The sequence below is a fragment of the Cavia porcellus genome, unplaced genomic scaffold (genome assembly GCF_034190915.1).
Source record: "Cavia porcellus strain 051 isolate PalLab524CR breed Dunkin Hartley unplaced genomic scaffold, mCavPor4.1 scaffold_32, whole genome shotgun sequence".
Lineage (NCBI taxonomy): Eukaryota > Metazoa > Chordata > Mammalia > Rodentia > Caviidae > Cavia > Cavia porcellus.
Window position 1 is genome coordinate 18,208,361 of NW_026947515.1, and position 18,939 is coordinate 18,227,299.

Here is an 18,939-nt window from a genome sequence, read left to right on the forward strand (position 1 = left end):
CATCTTCAGTTGGTCACACATCTCAGAAACAACCACATTTTTATAAAAATTAGTTCCAAAAGAATGTTCATAGCTGAAATACTTATTCTGAGATGATTTTTTTTAAATTCCACTTGATAAATCTAATAAAGTTAGACAAAGTGTGTGTACACGCACACAGACACACACCAGCACACACCCACCAAATTTAGAGAAATGGGGGAAGGTGGTTCCTGCCAAAAGATCTAACAGAGGAAAGCTTATGTACTGATCAAGTTTTAATAACATGGTTAACAAGAAATGTACACCATTTAGCAAGCACACAAAGATCGTGGGTAGGAACTATTGATCCCCAGAGCATTTGTCTTCCCAGCCCTTTTCTGCCTACCTTTGGAACAGTACTGATAAGTTACTACATTCAGAGAATCCAGGAGGACTGCATGGACAGATGAACCTTTATTTAAAAAAATAGCACTTCAAATAAATTAAAAGGGAACCGTCAAGTGTTCAAATTGTGAAGAGATAGTTGAAAACCTAGAGACTCCAAGCTGCAGTCTTCTAACCTCATTCTTTGTCCAATGGCAAAAATCCACACATCTCAGCACTCCCACTCCCTTTTTGCCCCACTGAGATGAAGGAAGCAACTGTGAGCAGGAGACCAGACGGAGGAGAAAGCTGCATCTGATTGGAATGAACATTGCCACGTATTTGCTAATACGGGTTTCACTCTATGACCAAATGTATTCTTTCAAAAATAAAAAAGGGGAGAGGGAAGCTGCATGTTTTTAAAAATTGAAATTATTTAGGGATAAAACACTAACACTAGTGCCTTTAACGGGCAATAGCAACTTTTTTCCTCCGAAGTCAAACACCATCCCCAGCTGAGCCTTTGTGCTACAAGCTTTTCAGGAGATGTTACCTAAACTTTATTAAAAGAAAAGAACAAGTTTAAATATAGACACTGGACTAGCCCAGTCTGTATTTTCAAGTCCACATTCTTCATCTGAAGCATTGCATCAGGGACACCCCTGAGTCTATATGTTTTCAAGTTCACAGTACATGGAACCAGTTTTTCTTTTTAATTTTTTTTTTCCTCACTCAGAGCAGCCACACACAGGGGCAGTTGACGCTGGAACCTTGGATGAAGGCCTTTTCCTACGAGGCCTGGCCAGAGCTGCCCAAGGTTTCTCCTCAATGAGAATCGATGCTGTCATGCTCTACGGATGGGAAAAAAGCAAGAAAATAAAAGCACCTGGTACAGGTTTCATGAGATCCATTCGGATTCGCTATGTTCCAAACCCGCTGCTGAATGCCACTTGTCCACCTTGTGTGCTGAACGGTCTGTGGCCTTGGAGTAGGTCTCAATTTGAAGAACTGTTATTGGATGCCCCAGAGGTTGATGCAATAGCAGCTCCAGCAGGGCTACTTGTGGAAACTGATTTTCGGATGTGAGGCAGCAAGTAGGGATCACAGGCCAACTGCTGGACATCAATGCGGTCCTCCTTTCGGTAGGCCAAGCATCGTCGGATAAAAGCCTGCAAAACAAAATGTCTTGTAGAAGACTGAGGCAGATAATCTTAGCATCCCAGAGAGAATCTGAGATACTGAATTTGGGACCAGGACCCAGTGCAAATAGCTCCTAGACAGTGGGGGCTTAAGGCCTTTCTCGAACCCATCAGGCAGATTCAAGGAAGTCAAGAGATCAGTATTGGCAGTGGCACCTTTCTGCTGTTACTGATTCCTTCATCTTGCTGTACAGGGAGCTGAATTTTTCTTGAAGTGGAAAAGTATGATCCCTAAATACTTCTACCCCCAAAGCACTGAGATCAAGACTGACAATAAATATCTCTTAGCTTGGCTTGTTTGGTGAAAACAGTAATCTCATGGTCTTGCATCAACAAACCATGGCTTCACCTGAACTTCCTGAGGAAATGGAAATTCTAAGCCTATACTACCACCATGTACAATATAAGGAACTGACAACACAGTGTCTATAGGCTGTGAACTGATTTTCCTATGAACCTCATTTTTTTCTAATGATCAGATATTTAATAAAGGCAACAAGATTGTATCCCCAAGAGTACTGTAATATGACATCACTTGTCATAAAGGTCTTTTTACAGATTATTTGTCTTTTCTGGCTGGCTTTCTTTGAATTTTTTAACCAGATAGCTCTATACTCAATTTTTTATAACTATTTAAATTAAGTTAATCATTTAAAAAATTGAAGTATTATTATCAAAAGCCTACAATTTATAGCAGAGTAATAAAGATATGCCAATGTAGGCTTACCAATGATAACATAAGTTCCAGCCTAGTGTGGTATGATGGGGAGGGTGTGGAAGAAGCACTGGTGAAACATAGGAGCTGTGGACTTTTTGCTCAATCTTGCTGTAAACCTCAAACTGTCCTAAAAAGTAACATCTACAAGATAACTTAAAACACAAACTATTGATTTTTTTTGGAAAAAACATTTTTTTAATCTTTTTTTTTTGTGTGTGTGTGTGTGTGTTTTTCATTTTTATTGGTACCAGGGATCGAACTCACGAATGCCTGCTTGCAAGGCAGGGGCTTATACCGCTGAGCTAAAGCCCCAGCCCCCCAAACTATTGACTTTTTCATGTTCAACAAAACATTAAAGTATAATGCCAAGTTTTGTTTTTTAAGACTGAAGCACTTCTTTGATTAAAGTATTTGGAAGACGTAACAGATTTATAGAAATGAATATAAGAAGCCCTGGCCTCTAAAACTGAAACTTTCTAGAGATTCCAGTATGGAAATAGAGTTTAACTGGTTCTCTTCAGTCAGAAAAACTTGAACTTTCATTTTAGATCGCAATCAGATCACACAGTAGCCCTGATTATCCTCTCTGCCCTTTTCACTGCATTTAACAATGGCACTGGGCAGAGCATGGTGCTGCACACCAGTAGTCCCAGCACTCAGGAGGATGAGGTAGAAGGATCACTGGGAGTTTGACGCCAGCTTGGGCTACATAGTGAACTCAAGGCCAGTTTGAACTACACAGCAAGACTCTACCTCAAAACAACAACAACAACAACTATGGCATTAGGTTTCTTCTACCACTTTCCCCTCTACTTTGCCTGCTTGGTGCACCTGTAAGCTCATGCCTACATTTGAGCTAAACTCATTAATCTCTGCAGGGACTGCCCTTCCCCACCAAATCTATACATGAGTCCTATCATTCAAGAAATGCTCAAGATGTCACTCATCAAGGTGTTTCCCAACTATGCCATCAGGAAGGAGACCAACCCCTTGTGAACTCCCTTTCACTCCAATTTATTTTCTTAATAACATTTATAATCACTGTAAGTGTACTGATTTTGTTTTAACGTCTCATCTAATAGAATGTAAGCTTCTTAAGGGAGGGACCCTCGTCTGTGTAGTTTACTGCTACATATTCACAGTTTCATTTCCACTACCTAGAACAGTGTCTGGTTGACTACCAGGCACTCAATATTTGTTGTGGAAGGAGAGGAAGAGGGTAGGGTTGCAGAAATATGTATTTAGAAGGACAAAAATGAAGGACAGTAGAGATAATTAGTGGAAAGATCTGGAGATTTTTCTCTATCCTTTATAAGGATTTTTTTTTTTTTTTTTTTGTCTTTATCGGTACCAGGGATCGAACTCATGACCGCACACTTGGAAGGCAGGCGCTTATGCTGTTGAGCTAAATCCCCAGCCCCTATAGGGATTTTTTTATAGGTCTAACAATTTCTAACATTTTTGAAACTTTTAATAATCTATTCAGTGAATAAATGCCAACATCTGACAAAAGTGGTATAAGTAGTCTCCAGAAACCTGACAGATGAGAAGAATTAAACATCTGTTAGGCAACAAGTATTGGTTGTCACTCTGGGGCTAAGTGGGACACTGATACTAACTAAAAGCAAGTGCAGAGGCTACTGGAGGGGCAGGAGAGCCAAGCTGCAGGAACAACCAGCCTACATGGTAGGTGTTTTGGCCTCTGTTTATGGACGAGGAAAAGCACTTCAGAAGGTTTAGACAAAATGACCCAAAGTCACACTGCTACTGAAAGAAGCGCAGATATCAAAATTAGGTCTGTCGAGTTTCAACATTGAGGCTTTCTGCAGCCCTCTTCCAGGAAAACAGCATTTGCCTTAGGAATATATTACAGAATTTCTCCTTGCAGTTTTAATTTCTTGGTTATAGTGCACTTAACTTACTGAATGATGGGGCAGGAAGTCAGAAATTATAAACTATAGCTTAAGATGTCCTTTCTTTCCACGTAACGTCAGGTAGAGCACTTGGGAAAGTAGTTCCTTTCTAATCTACTTCATACAAGTGTACTACAAGGAACAGCTGAAACCAAACACTGGTAAAGGGAATTAAGACTTGTAACTTGTTTGAACTTTAAAATTGCTGCATGACTATGGATGGCATCCAAAGATGCTAATCACCACCAATCTAAGTAGGACTGGTTAATAGAAAAAAAGAGCTAAGTAACAGAGCAAAGACAAAGTAATTATCGTTTCTTTGTTCGCTTCTTATTCCATGTTGCCCTGGTTTTTCTTTTCTTGGGGGGTGGGGGTGGGAGTGGGGTGGGGACTGGGGATTGATCCAGGCCTTTGCACTGAGCTACATTCCTAAGTCCTTTTTATTTTGAGGTGGGGTTGCACTAAGTTGCTAAGTGGTGCAGGCTGGGCTCTAACTTGTGATCCTCCTATCTCAGCCTCCAAGAGTGCTGGGATGTGTGCTAGGACACGTGTGTGCCCACACCCAGCTAGGTACTAGCAATTGATCCCATAGTCTTTGCAATGAGATATATTCTCAGCCCTTTGTTTTTTGTGACAGGGCCTCACTAGGTAGCTTAAGCTGGCCTTGAACTCACTGAAATCCTCCTGCTTCACTATTCTGAGTGCTAAAATTACAAGCACATGCCACCATACATGGCTCTTTTTTAAAAAAGATTTTGAGATAGGGTCTCACTGAATTCCCCAAGCTGACCTCAAACCTGTGGTCCTTCTGTCTCAGCTTCCCAAGGAGCTGAGATTGCAGGAGTATGCCAACACACACTGGAAGTATATTTTTATGAATGATCTCATTTGACCAGTTGCTTTAGTGAATTTACTGCTTACCACTGATCACTACTTAACCTATAACACCTTATTTCCATCTACCCATACTTTTATGTAGATGAGATTTTACTGTGTTGCCTAGGATAGCCTTGAACTAGAGATCTTCCTGAACCTCTCAAGTAGGTAGGATTATACACATGTATCGCTGGATCTGATGCCTTAGTACTATTGTATCTCTTATGTGGGTTTTCATGCCCCAAAACTGATCAGATTCCTTGAGTAAGGACAAAACTAGGGGTTTCCCCTATTACCAACAATAGCTGGTATATCTATCTGTATCTCTATTGAGAAGTCTGCTCTCCCGTCCCTGCCTGACTCTAAAAAGCTTTGTGGAATAAAAAGCCAATCTAGAGTTGGGGATTTAGTTCAGCAGCATAAGCACCTGACAGGCAAGCATGAGGTCATGAGCTTGATCCTCGGTACCAAAAAAAAAAAAAAAAAAAAAAAAAAACCAGCCTATTTGTCAACATTCCTTTTATTAGCCTTGGGATGAGGCATAGAACCACATCATTCTATTGTTTCTGGAGTACTAATTCATCCCTATCCTGTTTTTAATAACTGCTAACTTTCATAATGAAAAATTCACCCACTATCATCCCAAGAAATAACACAGAAGGTAAGGCAGTCGTTTCTATTGGCCAATGGGTCAAAATTTACCTTTGCTTCAGGTGTTACTACTGGCTTTGGCGGGAACTGCACTTCAGTAGCTTTAAGAATAGTATTCTCTTGTAGAATGTCCTGCTGGGACTGATTGTGGCCAAAAGGCTGTAACAGAAACACAAAATCAGCAAATAAAAGTGGGCCTCTGAATAAAATTAAAGAGGATACAATTGGTACCAAAGGGTAGGAGAGAGTACATCTCCTGACCATGGCTGGAACAAATTCTGGCAACACTCTCTTCCAATTTTCTCCTTTCAAAGATGAGGGGATGTCAGGTATGAGGGGGCTCACAGCTTAAATCAGAACAGGAATCAGAAGCAGCTTCTCTTCCCTCAAGCTTGGTCCCAGCAAAAAAAAAAAAAAAAAAAAAAAAAAATTCTGAGCAGGAATCAACAACCTTGCGTACTCTGAGTGATACCTGTAGGCCTAAGTACCACACTGGCCAACCCGTGATGCTGACAAAAAGACATAAAAAAGAAGTACAACAGAAAGGCTACAGAAAAAGTGGAGACAAAAAAGGGCTTCATTTGTGCCCCCAAGATATCATTTCTTAATATACTCTTATAGGTAAGTTTAAGCTTACCATCATCTGTAGTGAAAGAGCTCAAATAATTCTTTCCAGGTAACTTCAACAATTCAACATTATCAAACAATACACACAATAAGTAAGCCCCACTAGTTTTAAATAGTTCTCTTGTTTAGAAGTAGAATAGAGAAAGGCAGACCAAGGAGAAGTTAAAGAGAAAACTGCATTCTGAACTAAGAGCATGGCTTAGAGGGTGTAATCAAAATATTAAGAGTTCATAGAAGTTACAGAATTCACATCTAGCTTTTACTCATGGCCTAAGAATGAACACTGAAACATACAAACACACTGAAGGCCAAAACAGAAATACAAATATTCAACTGTATCCATATGGGGTAGGTAAGTATACTAGGATAGATATACAGACAGCATATACTTATTTGTAAGATATGGTAACAAGGAAAAAACAAACATAAAAAATTCATTAGGTTAAGTTTACTATGTGCTTGGATAATTATTTGCTCAAATGACATGCCACCCGATTCACAGGTGATAGATAAGGAGTACTTTCTGAGACCACCTAGCATCAAAATATAAAGCAGCTTTTCTTTTCTTTTTTTTTTTTTTTTTGTTGTTGTTATTTTTGGTAATGGGAATCGAACTAATGAGCCTGCGCTTGCCAGGCAGGTGCTTGTGCCTTTGAGTTACATCCCTGGCTCCCAAGCATGCTTTTTTTAATAACAGCTTTTACTAACAGGGTGTTTAAAAATAAAGTCTGGGAACATTTCCAGTTCCAGCTCTTAGAACCTTTAAGAAGGCTCTTGGGAAGGTTGTTCCCTTTTTTTTTTTTTTTTTTTTTTGGTCTTTTTCCTTTTTATCGGTACCAGGGATCGAAGTCATGACCGCTTGCTTGTAAGGCAGGCGCTTATGCCGTTGAGCTAAATCCCCAGCCCTCAAGGTTGTTCACTTTAACAAAAAACTAACTCATGCAAGTACCTACACAAATTACTAGAATCAAAATGTCCTGTATCTGAGAAGAGCATAAACGTATGTTTTCAATAGCCTAGCAAAATTCATTAGGTGCCCCATGGTTGAGAATTTGAGCTTAGAAATAAAGCTTTTATTATTAGGTCTATATTTTGTTTAAACTACTACTTTCAAGATTCTTACTGTAACTCAATGATTAACTCTCAGAATTAATCCACAGGGAGGTGCCAAGCACAAATGCCACCCAGAAAGAAGACAAGCTCTTATACTGCCCTTTTTTACCTTCCTTCCATAAAGACACTGGTAGAAGATCACACCCACTGACCAGACATCAACTTTATTTGAGATCTTTGGTGGTTCTTTCCCAACCACAAAGCACTCTGGTGGTAAGTACCTAGGAAAAGAGAGAAAAATTCTTAGAAATATGAATGTAAAAATTCAAGATACAAAAAAGAAAAATAAAGGACCTTGTTGAAAACAAGTATCTGCATTTTAACAGTCAACTTAGAAATACAGCGGAGTCATTGAAAAGGCACTATAAAGGAGGGTACATCAGGCATTACATATACTTCTCAATTTATAGAAAGGTAAACATTGTGCCTAATAAAAGTGTCACTCAAAGTTTTTTTGTTTTTATGGTGCCAGAAATTAAGCCTAATAGCTTCATTAACAAACATTAAAATTTAACCATGTTGCTTGAAGATGTCTTGAAAATCAGTGTTTTGGATTTTTGTACCTCTCCTTTTTGTGCTGGGGATGCAACCAGGGACTCTACTGAGCTTTACCCCCAAACCCTAAAATCAGTGTTTTCACTGAGAAGAGATAAGGGTATTCTGCCTTCTTAAAGTAGCCTCTTTAGAAATCCTGGTCTGAAATAACTCAATACAAAATAAAGAGTGACGTGGAAGTCCCCAGAAGATATTTTATATTTTAAGGGTGATTAGAACTTACAGATAAAGCATCAAACTTCAAACAAACTAGTTGGCACAACTCTCTCCTCATCTAAACTCTACCCCCACCCCCCATTTCTAAAGAAACCAAGGGACACACCACACCAAATTGTATAGTACGGAAGATAAGGAAACCAAAAAATCTGTCTGGAGTTTTCCACTGTGCACAGCTAGAAGGAAGATCAATGCCTGCAAATTTGGTGCTTGTAAAATCCATTCTGTGGAAAACTCTCCATTGTGCTCCTGGAGTAAAAATCTAAACTTAACAGCTTGAAGGAACCACCAGGGGAAATAGGCAGCAAATATTCCTTCTCCCATCCACCACCTCTATCAAACACAGTTGCACAAGACAGCTCTGCCACCATCTCTCCTTCGTCTTGTCAGACTGACTGTTGCTAGGTTGCTCAGCTGGTCGCAAACTGCAGGGCTTAAGACACCCTCCCACCCTAGCCTTCTATACAGCCGGGACTACAGGTATGTGCCACTATGCCTGCCTTTTTTCTTTTTAATGACTGTTGTTTCATAGTTTTCTTATTTTTCTTAGCAGACAGTTTTGGATGATTAAGACCTCTGACTAGATTATTTCACAATAAAAAAACTGAGGTGAAACATACACTGAGGACTTGGGGTATATAGCTCAGGTGTGGTACGGTGTGTGCTTAGAATGTACAAGACTCCAGGTCTGAGCCTCAGCACTAAAGGAAACAAATACCAAACCAAACCAACTCATTCTAAAAAGTACAGTATAGCTTTAGAACTGAACTAAGAAGAGAAGAAGGGAAACTCAAGTGCCACTAAAACCTCCTGGGGCCCTAATTTTTATACTTCTCAACCTTTAATATTCATAATGTAAATATAATCTTGGATAAACATTAAATATAACCATGATTCTAAAATGACCACTGTAATGCCTTCACAACTTTTTGTGGAAGTGGTGAACAAGAACTGGGAATGGTAAACACAAGCAAAAGCAGAGGGGTAATTTAGCAAGATTTTAAGAATATAAAAGACACTATTAAATTCACAGTACAAATCTGGTAAATCACCTTCTCTCTAGGTCTTAGCTTCTAATCTGTAAATGAAGAAATCAAAACTACTTCACTACTAAACACAACAAGTACCTTCTTTCCTATCAAGGACTTTGAGAGGGAAAGTAAAGAGTTCTACGATGTAACACTAAACTGTGTTAGAATAAAACAAAATAATACCAGTTACATTTCCAGCACAATAAAAGTTCTCAGTAGAAGAAATGATTTTCGAGGCATAGTTTATGACTTATTTTTACAGTAATCAATGTATAAGAATTCAGGAACAACTAAAAACTGCAGTTACTTAAAATGTTCTGTCTTCCCAGCATATTCATCTCTCTGGATCATCATTTTAAAAGTGACACTCAGGATGGTGACTATGACAATGTTTCTACCTACACTGATACTTTTCAAATCTTCCTAAGAATTCACAGTTTAATTTTCTCAGGACTCCCCTCTTTACCTTATATTATGAAAAATCTTCAAATATAACCTCAAGTAGAAAGTACAATATAACAAATCCATGCATCATCTGACTTCAATGACCATCACCATATAGCTAATCTTTATTCTTATATATCCTTCCCTATGCCCTCCCCAAATGTTTTTCAAAATATTCCATCCTCCCCAAAATATTAAAGCAAATCATACAACTTTTACTTAAATTCCAAAAGCTGAATTTTTATAGCTAGGAAAACAGAGCACTGTAGCAGTCAGATAATTATTTTGAACATGAAAAAACTGCACCTTTATAAAAAGAACAAGCTATTAAATACAAAGTTCAAGTCCAAGTTTCAGTTAACTTATGTAGTAGAGATATAAAACTCTCCCAACTTTCCAAGAGCAGATATTTTTGCATCACTTAGTGACAGGGACACTAACCCACAATAACCACCACAATGAATAAACACTGTAAATGCAGCTTCTATTTTAAACCTAGAATTTTAAAGCTTTAATTTAGGGACTTTTTACCATAGGTACCATCTCTATAAGCAAGAAGGAACAACAGAAAGCAGTTTGTGCACACAAGTATTGAGTTTCGCTATGTAGCCCAGGCTGGCTTTGAACTCATAGCGACCCTCTGGCCTCAGCCTCCCGAGTGCTTGGGAATACAGGTGTGTATCACCACACCAAGCCAGCACATGGGTGTTATTAGCAGGATAAACTGAGGAGAACAGGTTCGTGTGTTTGTTGTGAACAGCCTCCTCCTCCTGCCTGTTTGCTCTCACAAGTCCCTCATTCCTAGATAGTCAGTACTCTGCTAAGGTCCAGGGCCTCCCTGTCCCAAAAGTAAACAGTCTGATCACCTGAACCTACAGTACCTACTCTATCTGTTCTAAAGAACCTTCTTCAGGTTCAGAACCACACATACGTGGCTTTTAACTACTCAGAAGGGAAAAGAAAGCTTTGTTAACATGCTCTACCATCATGAAGTTAAATGCTTTTGCCCCAGATATGTTTTATGGTTCTGACTGTCAAAAGTAATAGCAGGGGTAACAAAGTAACAGGCAGAAACAGGAAAGGTTAAAGAACTGGTGGCACAGCTAGCTGGGTAGGGTGGTTGGGGTGGGGCAAGTAACGAAAGATGGTAAGGAGAAACGTGCCTCAAAACCTCTTAGAACATGGCTAACAGACATGGATAAACTTCTGGTAAACTGTGCTCACTTTTTCCTGTATAGATTTCATGGGATGCTGTGGTTTTTTTCCATTCTGATCTTCACAATCCTTAATTCTTGAGAGTCCATCATCCTCAGGCAACTCTAGAAACAAACCCCTCATCACATTAACCCATGAAGAAAGAGACTTTGATTTGTACTGAAAAGAATTCAGAGCCATTCTTATATACACCACACGAGTAACCACGTTCTCTACTGACTTGTATGGCCAGCACTGTGGAAGAACATACAACTCAAAGACCTGGCCAGAATAAGCTCTTTCTCTCTAGGGTTTTCAAGTGAGGAAGAAAAAACAAAAAACTAAAAACAAAAAAGACATATTAATACAAATAGTCAAAATGTTAAAAAGAGATGATTATAACATTTCTGCTTTGGCATACAATATACTGAAATTAATCAGTAATTATCAATGCTTCAGTACAGCGCAGCTGCATCTCCATCTAGCAGACCTCTTGGATACCTACCAATAAGTACCAGCACCTTGTGACGTTAGTTCCATGCCATCCACTGAATTGTAGCTATCATCATCCATGATCTTAGAAAGACCAAAATCTGTAATTTTTATCTCTCCACATGCTGTACCATTTACTAAAAGAATATTACCTAAAAAGATAAAAATCTTTATAAATAAGCACACTTATTAAGAGAAAAATTCAAAGTAGTAAGAAGGGATGAACTTAATTCTTATGTGCAAAAACAACCGTGTAACTCTTCAGAATAAAGCAGTCTAACTCTAGATGTTGGGGGAAGAGTTCTCTGTGTTTGTTGAAAATTTTGCTTTCCAAAAATCACCTGCTTAATGTGCCCAAACCACCACTACGAGTTTTGAAAATAAAAACAAGTTGCCAAGGTAAAATATCATTTTCACAGTTAGTAAAAAAAAAAAAATGATAGGACCATTTCATTTGACCTTTTGGTGAGATCTCTGAACTATCTTATTTAGAACAGAAGTTGGGACAAACACCAAAGAAAACATGCAAAGAAATCAAAGATAGTACCACAGTGCCACCTAGAGCTCATTTGATAATAAAAGTCTGTTGAAATTCAATGATGGAAAACCTGATCACACAATAGCCATCCTTTAAAAAACCTTTTAAAAAAAATCACCTCATTATAATTAATTTTTCACTCATCTGAGTTACATCAGAAAAAGATGAAAAATTCTGCTTGACATTTAAGGAATTAAGAGGTATATATACAAGGTAAGTTGTTAATTTGGGGCATTTATCAAAGCAAACTGGAGCAGAGGAATTGCAACATGGTGTAAGTAATGGGAAAAAACAAAACAGAACTTACTAGAACAGTTCTGAGACTGGCAAAAATAAATAAATAAATAAATACAACCAAAACAAAACAAAAAAGGGGGCTGCTACCATAAACCACCCTGGCTCTGCAGACAAAAGCGCTGCTTCTCTAGAATGCTTAATTTGACCCAGAGCTGTGCAACAAGAATTTCTTTTTTCCCATATTCAACCAGGCAAGGACACTAGTCCTTCCTAGGTCCTGTCAAATTCTTACCATTTACAAGACTGAAAAGCTACTGTCCTCCTAAAAGTTAGACATACCTGGTTTGAGGTCATAGTGTATAATGGGAGGTTTTATTTCATTTAAGTATTTTAAAGCATTCACAATCTGCATGATAATGGATCGGGCTTCTTTCTCTGACATTAATTTGTGCTGTTTCAGGTAGAAGTCCAGATCATTTCCCTCACAGTACTCTAATACTGTACAAAACCTAAAAAAAAAATTAAACCATCATTTAACCATCGGACAAAAACAAAATTAAGAACTACCTAACTAATCCCAGTCAAAACTTTAGGTAATCAGCTTTTCCTTTCCTCTTCCTTAAAACAGCCTTCTATTCTTTACTTATTGTCAGCTATCTGAGTGATTTTTTTGTTTTGTTTTTGTACTAATTACTCTTAGCAGGACTCCAATTTGTAATCCTCCTGCCTCAGCCTCCCTCAATTCTGGGATTATAGGTGTGTTTCACCATATTTAGTTTATCTCAGCTGTTTACAGAAGAAAAATGCTTACTTTCTTGGAGAAAAGCCTTCACATCCTCCATATTGTCATGGGCCATACTAAAGTTCATCTAGGCCTACCTCTCCTTAAATATGTACTCTAAGAACACTGACAAGAACTATAATATATGCTCACTAGATGTCTTCTCAAAAGCTCTCCTTTACAAACCTATATGTTGTGCCCATTTCTAAACAGTCATATTGTGATCAAGCATACAATTATCACTACAGACATGCCATATAACCTTGAGTGTGTAGACTGAAAAAGAATCTAGAGTTTGCCCAAATCCTAAGAACTAGTTGTGTATTCACATCCTGGCAATGTGGCACAATACTGCACAACTGTGTTACTTCACTGTACGGGGTGGGGGAGGGGGGCTTTCGCCATCATTTATGTCAACACATCATACAGACCCACATTTAAAATTATGTACCACTGGTGGCATTACGGGTCATATGTTTATGCTCCAAGGTATTATAAGTTGAAATGAACCTTTTTGAACAGTTTGAATGTCCCTGAGACGAATACCTTTTGACTACACCAAGTTGGAATAATGTGGGTCTCCATGCAAGGGTACAATCAGGAAATAAAAATCATTTGAATAAGATAGACAGGAGTTTTAATTTAGGAAACTGATCACACAAATGATGGAAGAACTGAGAAGACAAACCAGCTAGTGAGGCATCCCATCAGTCATCTACAGGAGAAAGCCTTTAGCACATTAGAGTCAGAGTTTCTGAGGGAGGAGATGAAGTAACCCGAATCCAGAGTTACCAGAGAAAACTAGAACTGGAGTGCAACAGGGTGCATGTGAACTGCTCCCATGCATTGTGTGTGTATGTGTGTGTGTGTGCCTGTGCGTGCACATGGTTTCTCCCCAGCTGATGTGGAATTCAGCGGGACACCAATTGACATGAGCCTGGTAAGCACAGTGTACTGGAGTCGTCCACCACCTACCCTAGATGTAGAGCAGAGAAGGCTGAGGAACAGAAAACAAGCAGGCTCAAGACTAGTGCTGTTGGCCTCTGGGCAGCTAGTGCCTCTGAAAAGTACTGCAACTGACTGTGAACAAACATGGTTGTGTGTAATTCTGAAACTGAACAAACAGTTTATGCTTCTTATGAAATACAGCAGGACATATTAGCACTATGCTTGATTTCTTCTGAGCATCTGCTTGGTTGGCTTTTTGAAACAGTATCTTGTTATGTAGTTTAAGATGGCCTTAAATTCACTATGTAGTGCAAGTTGGCCTTGAATTTACAATCTTGCTCCTAACTCAGTCTCTCCTGGGATTTTAGGCATGTGCCACCACACTCGGCTTGCAGACATTACTTGAGAATAATTATCTGAAATACATATATTCTCTAATATGACAGGCTGAAATCTGAGACAAACTCTCATGTTCAATGAATTGATTCTTTGGCCCAAATGCAAGCTAGAAATAAAATTTCACTTTTAATAACCCAAACAACTCTCAGAAGACATTCTAAAACCGTAGTCTGATTTATTTTTTATGAAAATTCATCATATACACAATAGGAAGAACAATATAAGAATAGTACATAAACGAGTCAATTTATATTAGTGAAAAGTGTGCATATAATTGAAACTTGCAGATAATCCAAGTCACTGTATCTATTTTGAAATAGTTTTGGCACTTATATTTCAGAAAGTGATCTAACCTAGTATTCAAGAAATCTAATTAAAGAAAAAGAGTGACACTACTCTGTAGAGACCTCACCTGGTTATCTCAGTCCTGCCCTTTACCTGGATTATTTTTATGAACTGTACTCCATGTTAAACACACATGGTTATACCTGATGCAAAAGGCTCCTTAATAAAAAGGGAAAATCCTGAGCAGATGGAAGAGAGGGCACTTGAAGCTTCTCAAAGCAATATGGTCTTTCTGGAATATTTCTAAATGTGGGCTTGTTGTCTGTGTAACTATCTGACAGAACTGCTAGATGAGCAGATCAAAACTCCCAGATCACCCTAAGAGACCGAAGGAACACCTGCAGGCCAGATTAAGTATATTCTCCTGACTCAGGTCAGATTCCTATAGAGAAATATATTTTAATGTTGAAATATTTCTAAACTTCTGGATAAGCCCAGAGGCTTATCCAGGCTAAAATTTACTTATCTATAATAGGTAACAATATAAACAAGTATCAAAGATTTCAGACAAGTCACTTCACCTTGCTGGTCCTCACAATTTACCTGTAAAATAAGAAGGTGGAACTCTCATCTCTTTCAATTCTGACATTCTGTACAACTATGAACTTACATTTCGGCTTGCAGCTTTGGACACTGCCTTTGATCTCCTGCTATCAGCAGTGATGGTGAACCTTGTAGAGCTTTCAATGACATAAACAGCCTGCTGTGGCCCATGTGCCATAGGTTTGCCACCACTGCTTTAGGACAGTATCACATTCCTGGTTACTTTCCTAAGGACCTGAATTCATTAAGAGTCTCTTAAGCAGTCTGCATTCACTGGGCAGTGTCAGTGGAATGCTGGCCTTGTGCCAATTCCCCAAAACTAACTGCTCCATTTTTAGGAATTCTGTGAGCTGGTTATAACAATATTTGTAGGACAGATGGATAAACAAAATGTGGTAAATCTATACAAGAGTATTTTTCCCCAGTAGCACAGTTTTACTAAAGGTAGAAAAAAAAAACGGGCTCTGCAGAGTGAGTCTACTTACTGGGTACTTACTGAGTAAGTAAAAGTAGGAAAAGAAGTATACTCTACAGTGTGTGTGAGGGCCACCATGGAACAGCAAGACACAGTGGCCCAACACAGTACTGCCTGGTCATAAAAAGAAATGAAGCACTGATATATACCCTACAGCACAGATGGGCCTTTTTTGGTAGGGGCAGGGGGAGCTTGCTGGGGATTGACCCAGGGCCTTGGCACTGAGCTACAACACCAGCCACTTTTTATTTTAAGACAGGGACTAAGCCACTAAATTGCCCAGGCTAGGTTTGAACTTGTGATCCTCTTGCCTCAGTCTTCTGAAGTGTAGGGATTACAAGTGTGCACCATTATGACCAGCTCAAAAGAGATTATTTGTATACTTGTGTTCCCAACAGCATTATTCACATTAGCCACAGGCAGAAACAACCTATGAATTCATTGGCAGGAGAATGGATGAATCTAGATAAACCTCATAAATATTATATCAAATCAAAGAAATCAGCCACATAGACACATATACTATATTATTCCATTTATGTGAAAGTTCAGAATAGGAAATCTTTATAGAGACAGAAAGCAGTGATTGCTCAGGGTTGAAGGAAGGGTTAAGTGTGGGTGGGAAAACAGTAAAGGTATGGGTTTCTTTGGAGGTTATGAAATGGATGAGTATGGTATGTGAATTATTTTATAATTCAATATAGCTTTTTTTAAAAAGTTGATAGTTGAAACCTGGATATGAGAATATTTACATCATGGAAACTGGCAAACACTACAAATCAGCTTATACTTAGTTTTTAACTAAACTTATAGTTAAAACATTTCCTGCAAAAAGTAAACATGTCCTTTGTCCCAGAGATGTATGGCTAACTCAAAACTCAATTTATCTATGATCAATTGCTGATAAACTAATACATTTGTAATTCCTTCAGAGATATGTCGTGGGGCCAGATTTAAATTCTACTGTATGAACACTAAATAGTTTAAGAAAATAAAATAAAATGGCACAGTACTTACGAGTCAGTGTCCAGTGAAAAGTAATCATACAGCTTAACTATTCTGGGATGATCTAATTCTTTGTGAATACGGTATTCCCTACATGCATGCCTGTAAACAAAATGGAAAATTAACAAGAAGGCTTTTTAGCTTGTTTTTTAAAAGCTATTCAAAAATACTTTATAATAGTCTCTTTTCTCCACCATTTCCATATGTTCATTTCATTCAGATTCATCTGGCTCTCTGACCTAATTTTTCTCTTTCTTCATTCTATTTTCTCTGTTGGCATTTACTTAGCTATTCAAAAAATACTAGGTGGTCACAGATTTAATGGATGCCAACCTTTTATCCTTTTCAAGTTTTTTCTATGACAATCATTCTTCTTCTATGTTTATAATCAAATATCAAAGATTAAAAAATTACAAAGACAGCCTTTTCCCTCTTCTAAAGCTGCACTGTACTTCATAACTGTGAATACTTCAATGAAAAAAGTCAAATTTATCTTGTAAACTACATGGATTAAGAGATTACCTGATGACATAAATCAACTGGCAGTACTTTTACTTTTTTCTTTTTTTTAGGAGACAGGGTTTCACTAGTTCAGGCTGGTCTTGAACTTACTTTGTAGTCCAGACTGGCATTGAACTCCCAGTGATCCTCCTGCCTCAGCTTCCCAAGTGCTGGGATCACAGGCATGAGCCACTATGCCCAGCTAAAACTTACTTCTTACAAATAAAATACATGGTGTTAGCTTTGCATTGTTCTAAGAAAATGTGAAATTTACAGAAAGTATTAAATTAAGGAAATTCCAGCTTTCTTAGAATAAATATATATATATAGTCACCTCTCCATCTTTAAGGATTCAATCTATCTTGGATAGAAAATACTCAGGAGAAAGAAAAACTATCTATATTGAACATGTACAGGGTAAACTATTCACATGGTAATTTATTGAATTAGGTATAAGCACTTGAGAGAGATGACTTAAAGCAGATGAGAGGGCTGGGTATGGCGGTACATGCATATAATTCCAGCATGTGGGAGGCTGAGGCAAGAGGATTGCTAAAGTTAGAGGCAAGCCTGGGCTACATAGTGAGTTCAAGTTCAGCCTGAAATGCATAATGAGACCCTGTCTCAAAATAAAACCAAAAAAAAGTATATGGAAGGCTGTGTATAGGTTATTTGTAAATACGATGTCATTTTATATGAGACTTCAGAAGCTGCAGATTTCTGCATCATGGGGTCCTGGAACCAACACCTCAAAGATACTGAGTAATTGGTAACCTTTGTTTAAAGCATTTTCTAGTTTAAAAAATTTTATGAAAAAATACATTATATAATCTGACATTCACATTCTGAATTTTAAAAGAAGTACAAAGCATGTTTATACAATATAATCACCAGTAGCTTTTAAAGCATTTCACTCTCACTTATAATGATAATGACTGGAAAACATTTTAAATAACCTGTAGCATCTTGTGGTTTGTAGTGTTTTATTTAAAAAAAGCCAAGAATTAGAAAAGTAAAACTTTAAGGCCAGGTGCAGTGCAATGTGCTTATATCTCAGCTACTTATGACTCGGAGGCATGAGGATTCCAAGTAAGACTTAATATGGGCAATTTAGCAAGATTTAGTCACAACATAAAATAATGAAAAGGGCTAGAGATGTAGCTCAGTGGCAGGGCTCTTACCTAGCATGCATCGCGCTCTGGGTTCTATCTTCAATACAGGGATGCAGGAATCTTTGGTCAGTATAACAAAACTTTTGGTGTGGTGGTACAGAACTATAATTCCAGCACCCAGGAGGATTGCTGTGAGTTTGAGGCCTGCCTACGTAACATAGTGAGTTCAAGGCTAGGCTGAACTACATAATAAGATCCTATCTCAAAAAAACTAAAAAACTAGGTAAGATGGCACAGACCTGTAATCTGAGCACTCAAGAGGTCAAGACAAAGGGACTGCTAAGTACAAGGCTAGCCGGGGCGACACAGAGAGTTCAAGGACAGCCTGAACTGTACAGTGAAACCAGACCCTGTCTTGGAAAACAAAAACAAAAACAAAATACAAAAAAAAGAAAAAAAGATACTTTCTGAAATTGATATGTTCCAGTACAACATAAATGTACAGAAAATACTCAGCTAAAGAAAAACTGAAGAAAAAAATCAGGGAGGAAGGCACTTTAACTATGGGTTTATTTTTTGAACTATCATTTTTGTTCATCTTTGCTTCTTCTCATGCTTCACACACCATTACTTAAAAGTGTTAGACAGGCCCTCAATATGTACTCCAGGCTGACCTTGAAC

General features: G+C 38.2%; 1 protein-coding gene across 9 annotated transcripts in view; it reads right to left on the reverse strand.

The window, feature by feature from the left end:
• Positions 1-416: 416 nt before the first annotated feature.
• Tlk2 (tousled like kinase 2) overlaps positions 417-18,939 on the reverse strand; it is a 140,832-nt gene continuing 122,309 nt past the window's right edge. For all 9 annotated transcript variants that reach the window (XM_063242397.1, XM_063242398.1, XM_063242395.1 and 6 more), the window contains 6 exons: positions 16,658-16,747; positions 12,489-12,658; positions 11,388-11,526; positions 7,552-7,663; positions 5,754-5,861; positions 417-1,514 (listed from right to left, as the gene is read on the reverse strand). In XM_063242397.1, the coding sequence (XP_063098467.1) occupies positions 1,341-1,514; positions 5,754-5,861; positions 7,552-7,663; positions 11,388-11,526; positions 12,489-12,658; positions 16,658-16,747 (793 nt within the window). In that variant the 3' untranslated portion in view covers positions 417-1,340. The remainder of the gene's footprint in view (positions 1,515-5,753; positions 5,862-7,551; positions 7,664-11,387; positions 11,527-12,488; positions 12,659-16,657; positions 16,748-18,939) is intronic.